Source organism: Colias croceus, chromosome 4 (assembly GCF_905220415.1).
Source record: "Colias croceus chromosome 4, ilColCroc2.1".
Classification (NCBI taxonomy): domain Eukaryota; kingdom Metazoa; phylum Arthropoda; class Insecta; order Lepidoptera; family Pieridae; genus Colias; species Colias croceus.
Genome location: NC_059540.1, coordinates 1,578,834 through 1,597,964, shown reverse-complemented (window position 1 = coordinate 1,597,964; position 19,131 = coordinate 1,578,834). Strand labels below are relative to the sequence as shown.

At 35.9% G+C, this 19,131-nt stretch overlaps 2 protein-coding genes across 2 annotated transcripts; one reads left to right on the top strand and one right to left on the bottom strand.

Annotated features, from left to right (window-relative positions):
- Window positions 1-1,324: 1,324 nt before the first annotated feature.
- Window positions 1,325-15,218, bottom strand: LOC123691217 (probable E3 ubiquitin-protein ligase MGRN1). The gene is made up of 14 exons (XM_045635511.1): window positions 15,043-15,218; window positions 14,625-14,743; window positions 14,195-14,463; window positions 13,779-13,966; window positions 13,432-13,586; window positions 12,774-13,028; window positions 11,854-12,039; window positions 11,195-11,308; window positions 10,736-10,825; window positions 10,163-10,336; window positions 9,261-9,366; window positions 7,650-7,759; window positions 7,117-7,192; window positions 1,325-6,657 (listed from the first exon to the last, which is right to left on the bottom strand). The coding sequence occupies exons 1-14, from the start codon at window positions 15,128-15,130 to the stop codon at window positions 6,545-6,547; spliced, it is 2,043 nt and encodes a 680-aa protein (XP_045491467.1). The 5' UTR covers window positions 15,131-15,218; the 3' UTR covers window positions 1,325-6,544.
- Window positions 15,219-16,087: 869 nt separating this feature from the next.
- LOC123691216 (60S ribosomal protein L10) lies at window positions 16,088-18,602 on the top strand. Its single transcript, XM_045635510.1, has 5 exons — window positions 16,088-16,178; window positions 16,300-16,328; window positions 16,410-16,715; window positions 17,794-17,956; window positions 18,409-18,602. The coding sequence occupies exons 2-5, from the start codon at window positions 16,306-16,308 to the stop codon at window positions 18,574-18,576; spliced, it is 660 nt and encodes a 219-aa protein (XP_045491466.1). The 5' UTR covers window positions 16,088-16,178; window positions 16,300-16,305; the 3' UTR covers window positions 18,577-18,602.
- Window positions 18,603-19,131: the final 529 nt, after the last annotated feature.

Sequence of the window (19,131 nt, the reverse complement as noted above, 5' to 3'; positions counted from 1 at the left end):
GAGTGTTTATAAAATAACGTAAAATATTGTGATGAAGATTTATAAATTAACAAAAAAATAATATTAAATGCTTAATTAATTTGTGGTGAAGAAAACGACAGGGTTATTTTTTGGATTTTTTCAACATATAAATATGATGAAGAAATAACCCAGTTCGATAATATAGGTTCATGTTATAAACGATAAGATGTTATCTCAGAGTCATAATGTTATTAAGACTTAAGAGCTGCTCTGACAAATCTGAAGCCATCGCATTTTGCAGAACATATATCTAATACTAGTTTAATAGCATTATATTTTAAATACATTATAATCATCTCCAAATTGTCATAACTAGACAAAACTTAAATAAGGCCAACCGGAAGGCACCAGCTGATAAAAAAAGAATCATCAAAATCGATTCACTCAGTGGCAAGTTCTAAGATATTATAAATATGTAGGTACTCAAAAAAAAGTCAACTAAAGAATCTCCTCCATTTTTGAAGCCGGTTGTAAAATAATTTATCTACGTCTTTCCATTTAAACAATAACGTGGACGTAACTGTTATTTCAAATTACTATATGAGGGGTGTACCTAGAATCTAATGCAGATAGTTGCAAGAAGGTTGCAAGTTTTATCATATTATTTGAACTATTAATGCCAACGAAATTGTTTTTAAATTATGTATGACTTCAACCTAAAAAATAATACCTATCAAACCACAGTATCAAACCTATCTACTCTACCTAAAAATATATCAAGTTTAATATTGTGGAAAATCAATATTAAACTTTGGCATTGGAATCAAAGTAAGCTCAAAAATCTTGTGTCAACATCAAAGATAGCTTGAAATTGACCAATCACAGCGTAGCATTGGTGGTGAATTCAATATGGCGTCGCATAACGTTTTCGTACAGAAGTTGTTGTTTTTTTATTGTTTTTAAATAGATTTACAAGGTTTTTCAAGTGAATTTAAGTGAAAATTACGTCAATTTTTCATAATGGAAGTGAATGTAACTGAGGTTTCATCTAATAAAGCGCGGAAAAAAGGAAGAAACACTGTTAACTGGAAAAGGAATATTACAAAGAAAGACAGGTTAGTGATGGGCATGTCGATAAATAGATTACGATTTTTTTACTTTCTAGGTCCCTTATTGTTTGTAATGTTTAATGTAGTTTTAATGTGTGCTTAAGGCATAAATAAATTATTTAACGATGATTCCGTGTCACATTGATTCTTTAGACAGAGCGTTTATTATATTATATTATAGTTTATAATGAATAAATGACGGAGTAATATTTTGTTCGGATGGTGGTGAAACATACATATTGTTTTATTTACAGACTAGCTTCCGCCCGCGACTCCGTCCCCGCGGATGTGGGTCTTCGCGTAGATGGTTTATTTCTACATTTTGAGTAACTCTGACAATGACATCTTATAAATATCTATTGGACCCAAATACGGCTAGGCATTATTTAGATTTCTATGGGCCTAGCCTATAATAATTAAGGAGATCCCTCTATTGAGCTACTGCTGTTGAGCTCGCATTCTGTAGTAAGTATTTTTTTCATAGTAATTTCGATAAGTAGCATGTAGCACTAAATTACTGACAGTGACGAAAAGCAAAAATAAAAAAGTGATCGTGACAATGCGACAGAAATTTAGTTGAGAGCTTCAGCATACACAACATTGTTAGTGAGCTCGTCCGGAATATGAATATGAAGATTTCTTGGACTACTCACACAGGAAAGAGCTACGTATAGTTGGCCGTGTGAAAAACAACTCGCGGTAAGATGTACGCCAGCAACTTCTAGGGTCTGACCTTAAGCCTTATTTATTCTCATGGCGTAACACAAAGCTACAGGAAAATTGTTTGGAATCAATGGTATTCGAGGGATTAAAACACTTCGGGGAAAGCACCACTCGGATGACTTAAATTACGAAGAAGAATAAAAGGAACGCCGATTTTTAACTTAATTATATGTGAAGGACGTCCAGAAACATTTAATGAATTTAAAAATTCTATGGGGTAATTAGTGGACTCTTCTTGATCCATCATTCTATTAATAGAGATATACTCTCGACTTTCTCCTTGAATATCTGACCATTATTTATTGCAGATGCTTGGTCATTCCGAGGAGTTAGAATGGACCTTTTGCATAACCAAGTATTGTGCTGATGCGTAACGCTGCTTAAGTCTCCGTAAACAAATTTACGTAAGTCTCCGTAAACCGCAAATATTAGCTCTTGCAGGGACGAAACAGTACAACACAACTCATCATTTAAAGCTACTTTTCCTTCATCATTTGGAAAAGTTCCCTCGCCTATTTTTAATAATATATTTGAAAATTGTTGTGCATGTGGGTCATCTCCGAGTCTCACCCGCATTTTTGTTGTTAAATAGACTCGACCTTTTAAGGCAAGCTCTGACTTAATCAGCTCGTGTTCCTCGTGGTATCACCGGTAGAATTTGTCTGAAGTCGCCACAAAAAAGAACAGTTAATCCGCCCATGGGTTGGTCTATGTGCCTGAAGTTCCTCAGAGTCCTGTCCACTGCCTCTATGGCTTTTTTGTGAGCCATAATGCACTCGTCCCAGATGATTAAACTACACTCCCGGCGCTTTGTCACTGTTTCTAGTAATACCACATACTGGGTTTTCCGTGCGGTCAAGGTTTAAGGTTTTTTCTATTGGTATTTTGAACATCGTATGCACTGTTTTTCCTTCTGGTAACAAAATCGCTGCTATCCCCGAGGAAGCAACTACAATTTTGTTTTGATTCCTTAAGTGGGCTTATTACTGACGCATGATTCTGCTAAAGCATCGTCCCAATGCTGATCATTTTCGAGTAAGTGTCGAGCTTGGCAAGCTGCATGGTAAGAAGGATATAAAATATCGTCAACTTTTCGTAAGTCAGTAAATGATGTTGGTTCACGCACTGTATGTAATAATAGGCGCAAATAAAAACATTCAAAATTGTTTGGATGTACACTGTACAGTACTCTTTCTATTACATGTTCCTTATAAACTCGAGGTTCGCCATCTACTAGGGAGCCTCGTCGACGACGGTTAAATACTCCACGTTGTTTATCGTATGTGTAATATATGCGGGAATCTCATAATAGAGTACTTTTGGCAAAGCTATCAGTGCTACACAATTCAAAAAATGCTATAAGAGTTGTACGTCTTGGATTTACTAAACGCTCGGCTACATTTTCTGGATTGAAATATATACTTTGACATCCCTCTGCGTGAATATCGAGATGCATTACAGGTGGATGTCGCTCGTGTATTGGAAAACTTAATAATTCGCCACACTTCTGACGAACTAATGTACCGTCCCGATTGATATTTAGCTACCTCATCGCGTTCGTAATTTCTTAGTGCAAATGACGCTTGGTCACTACCTTTGTTAATATATTTACATATATACATAATAGATTCAATACACATACATTCAACATTTATATTATGTGCTCCGAAAGCTCTAGATAATGCTGGAGAATATGGCACGACCCACCTGTTATCTAAAGTGATTTGTTGGCCAAGAACTCTTTTTTCAGCTGTAAATCCACCACTACTTGGCGAACAGCGCCGATATAAAGGACATCCGTCATGACCTGTTATAATTTGGTCCACTAACGATTTTGGATATCGTTTAGTACAGCGACCGTTTTGCATGCAAGGAGAGTGAGAATGAAGTGCGCCACAGGGTCCATGTACCATATTGAACGATTTCATATACATAATACAGGATCTACATTTGGGTCAGGAAATTCGGTACTAATTACATGATCTACATCATGAGGCAGAATTTTATCTTTCAACCAAATTAAAACGTGAGCGTGTGGTAGCTCTCTTTTTTTGCCATTCGACACTGTACATATAAAAATTCACCAAAGCAGTTGCCACATAAGCCAACCTGTAAGCACGAGAAAAATCTAAAAAGCAAGACATTAAAATTAATAGATCTTCAAAGTTTTCATTCAGCGTTTTATAAAAAAAGGACAAATTAACTCAAGAGAAATGTTGTAATATAATAGGTATTCCACCTGTTCAACGGCGCGAAAAGGACAATACTTCAAGGAAAGGTCGTGAGTTCACAATCAAATATCATATACCCGCGAAAAAAAAGCTTGTGTCTCTGTCAAAACACATTCTTGAAGTGTTTCAACATTACAAAGTATAGTGTACAGTGCGTTGTCGCAAATTTCTTTCGCCACAGCACAGGGCCCGTCGAGCGAAGAGGTGGTGTCCATAAAATTCACCTATATGCCCACAAGCAAGCAAAATAGTATAAAAACATTTCTGAATTCGTTTCCATTCTCAGAAACTCATTATTGCCGCGGCAGTAGCATCACAAGACGCTATTTGCCCAGCACATTAAACATAAACAGGCTATATAGAATGTTCATTGATAAAACTGGTCTAACGTCGATCAAAAGGTCTTACTTCCGCTCAATTTTCAATACACACTTTAACCTGGGTTTCGGCAATCCACGAACAGATGTATGCTCGACCTGTTTACAGTTTGCTGAAAATTTTAAAAACGAAAACGATGAATCAAAACAAATGATTTGAGAATACATCAAAGGGTTCATCGTCTGAGGGCTAATGCTTTCTACTCGCTGCTCAAAGAAAAAGAAAAAGGCTTGAAGACAGTGTCGTTTGATTGTTAGAAAAACCTACCGCTACCGAAGGTGCCTGATCAAAGCTGCTATTATAGCAGACAATTATACTTGTACAATGAAACCGTTGTGGAAGGTAGTTCAAAGGATCCACTCACGAAAAACAACGTTTTTAGCTACGTATGGACTGAGGACGTTCACGCTAAAGGTTCCAATGAAATAGCGTCTGTGGTGTATGATCGTCTAAACTCTAAATAAAACAGATTTGACCACAATCTCTTGAATTCGATTGGTTGCTGATGGATGCGTATGACAAATCAAAAATACCATACTTCTCGGGATGCTCTCGAAATGGATTCTATCAAAACCGCAAAGAAAATCTATAGAAGTCGTTTTTCCAGACACAGGGCATTCCTTCATGCCCGCTGATCGTGTTTTTGGCAACATTGAAAAGGATCTAAGAGGTAAAAGTGAGGTCATTATACCACCAGAACAGTATATAGAAATTATTAAACACCATGCAACTATTGTGAAATTAGATACAGTCGATGTTTTTGATTGGATAACGGCGGTGCAGTCAGTTATGAAACCCACTAACAGCTTGCCATTCAAAGCTACTCTTTGTAAGAGATTTTTTTGATAAAACGTTCGAAGCGACATGGGAAATAAAAGGCGAACTTTTTTATAAGTCTGAAACTGGGGTTTGTCAAAACGCATGCAAAAATAACAAGCAAATCTTCGACATTAACCCGACCAAAATAAATACTGGTCTAATAAACGTAAAATCCGCAAAACTGTCAGACGTCAATACATTGCTACAAAAGCATTTCAGCAATGACTGGAAAACATTTGCCTACGTAAACGTTCTTTTCACAGAGTCTCTTGAAGAAATTGATGTTGAGCGTGACGATGAGCTCACTTGTGAACCTCGTGATGAATCTCCCTTGTTGTCGTTTTAGGCACTTTTAGGATGTACCAAAATGCCTAATTTGTACGACTACATTACCAGCTATCACATTATTTGTATTATCATGATTCTGAATAAAAGTGCAAAAATATGGTATTTGTTTTATTTGTTTAATCTATTAAATTATTTTTCGAAATAGTTAACTGCTTACTATTTTACAATAACGAGTACATTAACTTTATTTGATCGATAGGTAGTCGATAAAAAATATTTATTTGTCACATCACTACAGCGTGGATCACTACATCACTACAATCGATTAACTTGATGCTTATTTTAATAAAAAAATTCAAGGTACAAAAACATTTTACAATTATTGAAACATTACAGAAATAAAACGAAAAAAAATGATTTGTTATTTTTTGTATGGCAAGCAACTAGCTGCGTTTGATTCTACACCCCTCATATTAAACTGTTAATGTTATCTAAGAGAATTTTCTGTACTTAATGCTGCTCAATTTTGGGAAATTAACATTCGATCATAAACGACAGTTTTTGTTACATTAATATTAAAATTATGAATTTAATGCTATTCTCTAGATGTATCACTATTAACTTAAAAATAACGCAATTTTTGAAGAGATGGCGCTCGTTGTAATGAATACGGTGCGCTGAATAAAAAGTTTTAATTCCTTCCTTTATAAATTGGAAGTAATACAAAAGGAAAAAACCAAAACAAAGAAAATAGTATTGTTATCAGTTGTCCTACTCTGTTTTAAACCATAACGTATAAAATAAAATATAATTGCTTCAGAAGCAATATCAATAAAATTTACCTCTTTATGTACATTACATTTTAAAGAAAATAAAAACCTCCCTCTGTCCTATAATATGCATAGATGAATATATTATTATAAACTACGTACAGATAAAGAAAATGACCAACTGTCAAAACTTAAGACTATATAATATAATCTGTATTTTTACACATATATCTCATAGTGGAAGAGCGTATATTTTGTATGTATGTTAACAAGGAGTGTCAGCCGTGAGTGGAGCGGCGGTTAGCAACTGACGGGTAGATGATGTTGAACTGTACGAGTCACCGGACGAACGTACGCTGGACTGCGATAAGGGGGTACCTGTTTTGGGTTGCCATATTAAATAATTATGAACGAGCTTTAAACATAGCATTCAAATACTTTAAACGTCATAGGACATGAGTTGTGGAAATAATTGCTAAGCGGAAGAGATTTGTAGATAATCTGACTAATAATTAGATATTTAAATGAATTAAAATTGATTTTATTTTAAACTAGCAGTCCGCCCCGGCTTCGCCCGTGGTACTTCTCTACATAAAAACCATCCTCGAACTTCAAGGAATATTATAAAAAAAGAATTAACGAAATCGGTTCAGCCGTTCTCAAGTTATGCGCTTACCAACACATTTTGGGATTCATTTTTAAATTATAGTGATGTTAAATTGTGACATAACATAAAAATCTAAATTAAAATGAAGCTTTTTATTATTAATAAATATCTACACATGGAAAAAAATACGTTAAGTATGCAATGAAAACAATAATTTAAAAGTATCGTACCAGGTAATGATGTAACATGATGCGGCAAAGCCCAACGCTGTGGCGCGCATTCGCCCGCCATCTTGGGTACTATTTCCTGCAACAAATCATCTCATTACTACAGATAAAGCACACTTGCACACACCCGCACCTACTGAGCACAGATGTTAAAAACAAAATGGCGCGCATATAGTTACAAAGGCTGAAACTAAAATACATGGCAATAATAAACAATAAAAAAACAAAAATACCAACATAAAAAAAAATGTTCGGCGATGAAGCTGGTGAAGTCAAACCTACTACGATTGTGTTGCCAAAATCTAAATTGTATTATTTTCAAAATTCAAATAACACAACTCAAATAAAATTTGTTACATTAGATTTTAGCAACAACATCGTCACTACAGCACTCGGTTGTGAGACAATACAGTGTAGCACACATTGGGACAAAGCAAAAACTACAGCAACTGAAATTTTTTTTTAATTCAAGTTTTTTTTTTGCCTTCTTTTTTCAAATCTACACCGTAAGTGCCAGCAACCGAGCGCGCACTTACTGCATTCGGCTTGGGCACAGTGAGTATGGTCGTGTTAGTGTCCTCCGGCGTGAAATAGTCCGAGTCCTCGGCGACCGCCGGCGACTCGGCGTCCGGCCGCGGGCCTTCCGCTGCGTGCGTGCGACAACACGTATTAGACCTTACGCTCTTTGGGATAGAGCTTGTTTTGGTGTGGCGTGTTTTTGATAGTTGTTACCTTGTTGCATTATACAGATATAGTAGATCTTATCTCATTGGGATAGAGCTCGTTTTAGGTTGACATGTTTTTTGTATTTGTTACCATGTTATATTGTGTAGGTCTTTTGAACCTTAAACTTTTCGGGCTAGAGCTCCTTTTAGAATGGAGTTAATGTTACCATATTAAACCTTAAGCTCTATGTTGTAGAGCTCGTTTTACAGTGGCGAGGTCTTTGGTTAGTTGTTACTTAATTCTATTGGTTAAGTAAATAAATTAAACCTTAAGCTTTTAGGGGTAGAGCTCGTTTTACAATGACGGTACTTTGTTGTTTGTTATCTTATATACGTGATTGCAAAACTGAACCTGAGTTTTTTGACTTAGTGATAATTTTAATATGTTTTTCGCTCCATTGCCATATAACTAAGATCGATTAATGCGTTAAATATTTTTAAATATTAAATCGGGCAATCAATATGTCTTGGTAATTGTATATGTAATTTCCTTCATATTTGGCGTTCACCCGTAGCTTTTCAGAGTCTGTTCTCTTTTATATTATTTCAATAAAATATTATAAACAAAATGAATGCTTGCTGGGATCTACTATTTTGTTGCCTAGACTAAATGAAATGATAGCTTAGTACAATAGAATAATATTATTTGAACTTCCAAGCATATTTTGGCCCTTAAATAACTACAATAATTATTGTGATCTACGGATATAGCATAATATATATTCGAACAAGCATTAATTTTAAGCGTTTTAGCTTAGTAACTTATTATATAATCATTTTTTTACGCCAAAACCGCATAATATTTCTGTTTGATAATACAATATGTGAAAATTAAATGTTATGTATAGACCAGTCATTTTAAGGGGTCGGAAAGTCGAGATACCCAGTATATTGCCACATAAAAACTTGTATTTTAACAAGCACTGTTCTCAAAATTCACATATAATCGGGTAGTCGCAAGTTTAAAATCAGGGGTCAAAGGTCACTAAAATCGATTTTTCTCTTTTTCTATGGGTCTTACGCTATATGTTATCATTATCAATATTGTAGAGAATTAAATTCTCTATAACTTTTCTATTTAACATATTTCTATAAATTGAACTATTATCTTGAGCAGGTGGTCAGAGAATTATCCGACTTCAACAGGTAGTCTCGATCATAAGCTCGTAACCTATATATATATATATAAAACTCAAAGGTACTGATATAGTGATCTATCAACGCACAGCTCAAATCACTGGACGTATCGGGCTGAAATTTGGCATGCAGGTATATGTCATAACGTAGGCGTCCCCTAAGAAAGGATTTTAGAAAATCATCACCTAAAGGGGTAAAATAGGGGATGAAAACTTATACCATGAAAATTTATCTTTTCCACGCAAGCGAAGCTGCGGGCAACAGCTAGTTAACAAATAAACTCACAATGTTGTACATCAGGCTCATCATCATCGATATGAGCAAGTGCAGGTGCCCCCTCTGCTCCCGCGCCCGCAGCGCCCGTGCGTATAGCTCCGTTCGATTTCACTATCTGCGCAATAAAAATGTTAATATCTCTGTAAGGGCCGATTTTTCAATGCTTGGATAAAACTTATTCGTCGAATAATGTATAAAACTACCATTTTAAAAACGTATTCTAATTGCCCGTATTTGACAGTTTATGTGACATTTTAATATTATCGCGTAATAATTTATTGGACGGATAAATTTTATCCAAGCATTTAAAAATCGGCCCTTAATGTACTCTCTGACATTGAGATATACATATGGAGACGACACCGCCTACATCACTTATGTTCCGCTCAACATACGCCATATGGCGTAACTACACGCTCATTTTTTATTTGTTTTGAAATGAAACGCATCAAATATGCACTCGTGTGTGTTACGATATTGCACAAATAATACGGAAAAGTGCAAAGGAATAACTTTCATCGGTAAGTACCTACCTAGATAATAATTTTTAAAACTTAGTTAGAGCAAAAAAATGGCGCACAGATTTTGTTCGTGGTGTCTCCCCCATACGTAGTACTATTATTTCAATGCTCTTTGATGGTAATTTAAACAAAACTATAACCAATAGCAAAGGTGAGCTTTTTTTAACAGATTATATTACGAAATTTAAAATAACAACGGTTGCATAGATGTCTGTGCTTAATCGATACAAACAAATATATTTTTTTTTATTGGAAACATTACATGCACATTTATAAGCTTTCGATTGTCTTATTTTATAGATATAGCCTACAAACATAAATTTAAAAGGCAACTTATTAGCATTTATCCCTCCTATTTCCATTTTCAACCATTTTCAAACACCACCTCACCCCATTATGCACGTGTGTCAATAGCGGCGACCTCCTCTCGGTTTCGCTATCGGGCTCCCCCTCCCCCTCCCCTCCCTCCCCCTCCTCCTCGACCTCCTCCCCCGCGTCGCTCCTCACAACTTCGCCGGAACAGCAGCTCTCCTCTTCAGAGCGGTGTACGGAGTTTAGGGAGCTCTGGAATGTAGTATTTGCATTATAAATAGAAATGTATACACAATAATATTTTATATTTACACTACCTTACCACCCGCGGCTTCGCCCGGTTTGTCTAAAACCTAATACATTATATACTAAAATCTTCCTCTTGAATCACTCTATCTATTAAAAAAAAACGCATCAGAATCAGTTGCGTAGTTTTAAAGATTTGACCGACCGACCGTTTGTATTTGTCGCATACAAAGGGACAGCGACTTTGTTTTATACTATGTAGTGATTCTGAAATTATTAAAATTACGAAAAGACCGGACTTAAAAAAACGAATGGGTACTGTACGGTACGGTAAGGAAAGTATCGTGGCGGATATCTTGTATGCATAATTTTTAATTACCACATAATACAACATTTATAACACACCTTGCAGTTGGCAAGATGTTCGGGCACACTGCTGCTGTGGGAATACAGCGCACCTCCTTGTTCACGTGCCAGCAGAACCGACATACGAAACTGAAAAAAAAAAAACAAAAGCTTGTTAATTCTCTTAGAAAGAGAGTGTTACTTTTCAAACGTATGTACACTGTTGGTAGTATTTGATAGGTGGTCGTTAACAGGTGGTTTAGAAAGGTATAAATATGTTACTTGAGGGTTACCTGTGGCATAGGAAACGGAAAATATAACGGCTAAGGCTAGCTGGTGATGAGTACGTGCGTGTGGGTATTGCGATTGTACAAGATGCATGCATGTGTGTGTACTTTAGTATGTAATGGTACGTGAGTGCGTATTGTGGGCGTGTGTGTTACGTGCGTGTACGGATATGTGCGTGCGTGTATGCGTACTTGTGTGTATTTATGTGTGTATGTTTGTTTGTGTGTATACTTCGGGTGTGAGCGGCGCGTGCCTGTCCCGCTTGTCCACCGAGCTGCTGCGGCGGCTGGCGAGGCTGGTGGACGAGCTGCGCTCCACAACGCAGCGGTTCAGCACCTCCGCCGCCTGACGGACAGACATACATACATACGGTGCAATTACAGCGTTAATGTACTTTGTTTAAGATAGGTTAAATGTATTCTTTTATTATACGTATTCACGACATTTGAATTCTCAAAAAAAGAGTAATAAAAACAACAACAAACAAAAAGTCTCAACAAGTGACATACGTTAAAAACTAGCTATGACTTTATTTTAACATACATCAGAAGAATGCGTAAAAGTGACTTCCGTAACTTCGGAATAAAAAAGTACTGAACGTACGTACTTGGGTAATAAAGTAATTCTATCTATGCAACGACGATTCAATAACATTAAAAAAAGAAGTCAGTAGAACACATTATTCTTACCACAAAAAAATTTAGACAGGGTTTAACTTTAATGTGAATATGAGGGTTTAACTTTAAGCGCGGGTGTAATCTGGTTTTGTCGTATTTCACATAGAAAAATATTAAAGTGACAGATCACGGGTTTAAAGTTAGACTGTGTATATATTGTTTTGTGGTAAGACCATATTATAAGTTTTAATTCCATATCTGTATGGTACTCACTTGCGACGTGTCCGTATCGGGGCTGGCTATAGCGGGGGCGAGCGGGGCGAGGGGCGGCAGCGGGGCGAGGGGCGCGGGCGCGGGGGCGGGGGCGGGCGGCGCCGGGTTGGCACGCGGCCGGGGACCGTTCAGCGCCTCTATCAGCGACACCGGCTCGTAGCCCGCGGGGATGTTCTCCATGCTGCCCTGTTGTGGCCAGTTTTATTTTTATTTGATTTTAAGCTATTGCATAGCTTCTATCGCGGGCCTTGAGCGCGGGGACCGAATCGAGAAATTCCGTAACGAAAAAACCTCACGCTCCCCACTCCGACGGGCGGAGGTGTAGCTTGAAGGCATAGCATGCAATAGCTTAACCGCGGCAGTCCCCGAGTGACACACGTCTTTTTTATTATTGAAGATAGGGTAAGTAGTGATGCAGTCTATCAATGGGCATGCCTGCCTAGAAAAAGCCTATTCACTTTTACCCTGAACAGATCCGGATTATAGGTTTAGTTTGGAACGTTTTGGAATTTTGATCGTTCGTTCAAAATTAGAATGTCTTGGAAATTTGAACTTTTCGTACGCTCTGTGTACGTGCGGAGGCGGCGTGACTGTTGATGACTTTGTGTTCACAGTTATATTGTGATAGTTAATATGACATTATTGACATCAAGAAATTGTAGGGTTCGTAAAATATGTATTGTTACTGTCTCTTCATTTAATTACTGATCTTAGTCTCTACCCAGTTTGTCTATTTTTTTCTATAGTATATAGAAAAATATAATTTTATTTAAAAACCAAATATATGTATATTGCATTATTGTACACAATAAACTATTTTACAATACTACAACTATATTTATCAATAAACATCTTTATTTATATTTTCATTGAATTCCAATAAAATTTTCTCCTATAAATTTCTTCAATAAACCACTCACATCAGGTGGACTAGCAGCGGGCAGCAGAGCTGGCGACGTGGGCGAATTAGTAATCCGCTGCAGCGCCCTAATCTGCAACAGGGCGCGGAACGGCGCCCTACATATCGGGCAGTTGTTCGCTTGGTACCGTAGCGAGTCTGCACACGAGTTGCAGAGACAAAGATGGCGGCAGGGTAATATCAGTGTATCACGGACGTCGCACATGCATATTACACACTCGGAACCACCGTCTTCTGTCTCTTCATCCGATGTTGGCTATGGTCAAGTAAATAAACGCTAAAATTGATTATTGAGTAACAATATGTACAATGGCATAACAATTGCGGACGACGCGGTTGGCGCAGTGGTAAACTAGTAACTGCCTACTGAGCCGACGGTCCCGGGTTCGATCCCCGGTCAGCGCAAATATTTGTGTGATGAACTCAATTATTTGTTCTTGGGTCTGGGTGTTATTATCTATACATATATGTATTTATTAAATATTATATTTATCGTCACCTAGTACCCACAACACAAACCTTAATTGAGCTTACTGTGGGACTAGGTCGATTTGTGTAATAATGTCCTATAATATTTAATTCTGATACAATTGATAAAATTTATATAAACCTTTAGGTTTTGATGCTTAAAAGATCATCGAATTAACTTGGATACTAACCTTAGTGTCCAAATTTTTGTTTTCAATACCGTAAATTTCTTGCAACAAATAGCACAGACCGTCAACAAATAGTTTCTGCTTCAGAGCTTTCAACACATATGTTCCATCGGAATGTTTTTCCACAATTGCTATTGTTGTATGAGATTGTCGAATTTCTGGAAAAAATAGAAATTAAAAAAAAATATATATATTTATTTGCAAAAAAACATTCTCAATATTTATTGATAGTCCATTTGGAGTATCCAATGTAATTTTTTTCAATTCAAACTATTAGTTCCTGAGATTAGCACATATAACAAACAAACTTTTCATCTTAATAAAATTACCATACACATCACACATCTTACCATCTTGTCCCTCATCCACCACACAATATATAGCTATCGGAATGATCTCCCTGTCAGCGTTATACACTAAATCCTCCTCTGGATATTTAGAAGGGTCAAACACATGTGAAATTTGACAGAACTGCTGATTAGCACCCTTCTTATAGTGGTATGTCTGTGACGTCATTGATGGATCTCGTGGATAATAACTGAAATCAAACACAATGAATTAAGAAAAAATGTGGTTTAATAAATAAATGAACGACTGAACAGAAATTTAAGTTTGCCTATGTGAATCTAAACAAATTAATCTAGTTTTCATACAAGAAAAAAAAAACGTTCTCCATTTTACTATATGCATAGGAGAAATAGTTCTACTCTATCTGTGAATAAACAGCATTTTATGGATTTTTAAGTTATCTCAAATACAAACTTACACAATTCCAGTAGGAGTGACTTCCTCAGTGCAGAAGTAGAAAACCGTTATAGCGCATCTAACATCACTATCGAAAGTGAACTCTATATTATAGTATGTCCCTTTTGTATTACAATTAACTGGCTTGAGGGCTCCATCTATCTTATTTGTATCACTCAGCTTTCCAACTGGCTCTGGACAGCGCACAAACCTTAGTGATTCTTTACGAATGTTAACCAGGCTTCTTAAAGTTTTTGTTGGTTCGTTTGATTGAGGTGGTGGATAAGGAAACTATGAAGAGAAATATAAGTTATACAAAAAAAATATAAACTGCACAATTTCCTTTTAATTATAATTATACTAATAAGCAATTTGAATAAATGATTCTTTATAATTTCTTAAAAGGTTTATAAATGGCAGTTTCATTTTAATTTCCTTATTCTATAACTTACTGGTGTTGGTCTACTGCCAAGAAAATTAAGATCAGCATTTTCACCAAACAAATAGGCTTCTGGTTGTGGAGTATCAAACCTCTCACCACCCATTATAAAATGGCTTCCAAAGTAATTACCTTCCAAAACAAAATATAAATTGTATAAGATCAACATTACGAATAATAATTGCATTGAATACTACGTAAATAAATGTAATGTGTATGCTTACTTGAATTTAATTAATTATGACAAAAATGGTGTCAACAAAATAAAATAACTACATTATTTTAATTGTGATTCTTCGCTATTTATTGATTATTTAGTCCGCTTACAATTTAATATAGAAATTGAAGAAAGAGATGAATTAATGTATAGTCAATTGTGTAGCGATGAAATCTGAATGTGTTAAAACGTAAGTAAAGGTCAATTTTCTTACCCGATCTCGGGGGATATTTATAAGCATGATTGGACACGACATCAGCTTCTTCTACGCCTGCATTTTGTCTACTCGTTAAAGCACCCATTTTAAATAAATGCAGCTGGAACTACTACAATAACAACGATATCACCACGAAAACACTAAACAATGAAAAATTGATCGTAAGCCCAAAATCGCAGGTAAATATGATGGTTGTCAAAGTCAAATAAGTTGACATCAATTGTCACTTGAACATCAAAAACTAAAAAACACAAAAAACAGCTTTGTTCAAACAAGGTTCAAACTCGAAGTAATTTGGGTAGTGGTGAAGTAAAGTAATTTATAAATGGCAACTTAAATGGTTCGAAATTTGCAAAACCCTTGGCAAAAACAGGCAAAAACCGTACGGCAACTTTGAATGTTGCTCAGAGATAGGTACTCTAAAAAGTTGTGTAAAGTTTATCAATCGGATGTTTATTGAGTTGTTGTGATTTGTTTCTTGCAAAATATGGAAAAAAAGATGTCTAAATGTGTTGTTCAGAAGAGTTAAGACAGTAAAGATTTATGTAATAATTGCATTCCAAAGGCTTTTGGTTTTATTCTCACTTCGAAAAATACGATTCTTTCTTTGTATATAGTAGTGCATAGACGTGGAAGATGTGTCATGTGAAAATGAATTGTTTTTACGTGGTTTTGCATAGCTTCTATAGCGGGCCTTGAGCGCCCCGCATTCGGGGACCGAATCGAGAAATTCCGTAACGAAAAAACCTCATGCTCCCCACTCCGACGGGCGGAGGTGTGGCTTGAAGGCATAGCATGTACCTAATAGCTTTACCGCGGCAGTCCCCGAGTGCCACACGTCGTTTTTTACTGATTCCGATGTTTTACTATGTTGTGTTGTTTTACTAAAATCCCAGAATTTTCTTGCTACGTTACTCGTTTAATGAAAATATTTTTTTTTAAACAGTATACCTATAAACGGTACATATTTTTCTTCAAATTATATTGATATAATAATATAACTTTAAAAATCGATTGACCATAAACATAAAACCACAAAAACATTTCAATATAATAAGGTAACATTACTACTTAGTTGCCAATTTTGACAGTTATCCAAAGTTCTTTTTCGACGTCTCTGTGTCACTGTGAAGGTGCGGATTGTTGTTATTTTATTTATCCATTGAAATCGTAATATTATATTACTATTTTTAATCCATATTAATATTATAGTAACGTTCTGTGGTACTAAGTGTTTTTATTTGTATATTTCAGGGCACAATGGGGCGCCGACCAGCAAGATGGTAAACATTGGTTATGTTACTTCTTCGTCATATATTTTGGTGAAAGCGTGACTTATTAACGGCTTGTCTATTTTATTTCAGTTATCGGTATTGTAAAAACAAACCGTACCCAAAATCCCGGTTCTGTCGTGGTGTCCCAGACCCGAAGATCCGTATCTTCGACTTGGGTAAGAAGAAGGCGGCGGTGGACGATTTCCCGCTATGCGTGCACTTAGTGTCCGATGAGTACGAGCAGCTCAGCTCGGAGGCTCTGGAAGCCGGCCGTATTTGCTGCAACAAGTACCTCGTGAAGAACTGTGGTAAAGATCAGTTCCACATTCGCATCCGGCTGCATCCCTTCCACGTTATCCGCATCAACAAAATGTTATCGTGCGCTGGAGCTGATAGGTGAGTCAAATTTAAAAGCTATTCTCTACTTAGGTTTGTTTTCATGTAATGTTCTTACTAGTCAAGTCACAGTAAAGTGGTAAAATATGCATGTGTGTGTTAATTGAATAATGTGATCTTATTAATTTGTAACTTGACAGTTAAATTTTAATTCTTTTTTTATAAATTCATATCATGAAAAGAATCATTGCACTTTTTAAGTGCAAGTTGTAATATGATTTTAATGTCATGAATTATTGCACCATTATTTATATGATTCATCATCATAAATCATGATAATGATAAGAAAATAACTTCATTTCTAGAAGTAAATGGAATAAATGGCACAATAAACAGTTGGTCAACGTTTCTTGTCCATAGGCAAGGTATTGTTCTTCCCGCCTGCTGTATTGTAAAGTATTTACTTTGAATTATCGGAATAAACATTGTAGTTATTTCACTGTAATATAACATTAACTTTAAAACAATACATACTGGCTACTACCTGACTATTAGGAGGATAGTAATGTTTGTCTTTTCATATCATTAACTCTTTTGGTCTTAAATATTTATTGAATTGTTATCTTTATCAATAATGTGGTAAAAGAATGTGGGAAAATTTTTTTAATCCAAATAAATATCATATATTTGTCTGTGCCGTATTTCACAAATTAAGTGATACAGAAGTTTTTGAAATCTAAAAGTAGCAGACTTACCAATACTAAGTAATTCCATTGATTTTAGTAAAATATAAATATGAAAGTTTATAAGAATCTTTGATTTATCTTTGTTATTCACATGAAGACTACTGAACAGATTTTCATGATACTAGGCATTGATGTAGATTATGTACCAGGATAACACATTAGCTATAAAAATACTTGGTTTAGTTTCCTAGGGGTAATTTTTTCTGTATTTTGAGGATACAAAAGTCCTTTTTCTAAACAAGGTATTATTATTAGTTGAGTGAAAAAATTGTCGAGTTTGGTGCATGGCAAACTAAAATGTTTATTTATTCAAGTAGACTTTCGTCATTTATAGATATTTTATATCTGTAAGAATTGTCTTTGCTAGAAATTATATTATAACGTATTCACAGGCTCCAGACTGGGATGCGTGGTGCGTTCGGCAAGCCGCAAGGCACGGTAGCGCGTGTGCGCATCGGACAGCCGATCATGTCGGTGCGCTCCAGCGACCGTTGGAAGGCGCAGGTCATTGAGGCGCTCAGGCGTGCCAAGTTCAAGTTCCCTGGTCGTCAGAAGGTGAGTGCGAAGAACTTGTGTTATCTTAACTACTAAATGTGTTATTGTACCCGGAATTGCGAAGGATATGGGTTTGTATGTTGCCTCGTTATAATATATGTTAGTGTTTAATAATTTTTGTAACCAAAATGTCAAACTAATATGGAGTTGTACTTAAATTACTACCCTAAAAATGTTATGTAGAATATTTTTCCGTTATTATACATAAGCTGTTATAGTCATACTGATTCCATCTTAGTTTTAATATTTCTTGGGCTGTGTGGTAAATAAAAAATGTACTTTGTAATTTACTATTAATATTAGAAAAGACAAGAAATAACTTTCATTAATCTTGTTTTATTTTTGGCTGTGCCCATCCCAGTAATGTTACATGTGATTCCGAATACTTTCCAGTTAAGGAGCTACTTTTGTTTCATACAACGATTTTACGAGTACAATAATTTCGTTCACAGATCTACGTATCCAAGAAGTGGGGCTTCACAAAGTACGAGCGTGAGGAGTTCGAGAGGCTGCGTGACGAGGGTCGCTTCGCCAACGACGGCTGCAACGTGAAGTACAGGCCCGAGCACGGACCCCTGGACGCCTGGAGGAAGGTGCAGAATGAAATCTACAGCATTTAGTGCGGAGGAATAAACTTTGTACTATATTATTGTGTTTTATTTATTACTGATATTTTTGACTCTATGTAACCAGACCTCACTTAAGTTTTTCATTAATGACTATAGCCTTGTATAGTATTATGTTAATATCTATGCTATGCTATAGCTTTCATTTTTTTTTTGAGAAATTAAGTTATTAGGGAGTGCATGGTGCTTCTGGACTGGACCTATTTTATTTGAAAACTCAAAATAATTTAGTTAAATATTCTTACACCAAGCTATCAATATTTTATACATATCCTGCTCTCATTTAACTGTACAAAGGTTACCTGAACAACAATGACTGATAAAATATACGAAAAAGCATTAGGAAGACTTAGTATTATGCATATACATATTTCTTTCACATCTGCAATAAATGAGAATATTTCCCACAATGAACACGACTCGTCTGTGTAAAGTTATTATTGTTAAAAACATTTTACATGGAGCATGCATGAGCGTAATGCAAGACAAGAGTAGATAGTAAAAGTACAAGAATCACAATGCTTTATGAGCGCTCACCGAATGCGCAGG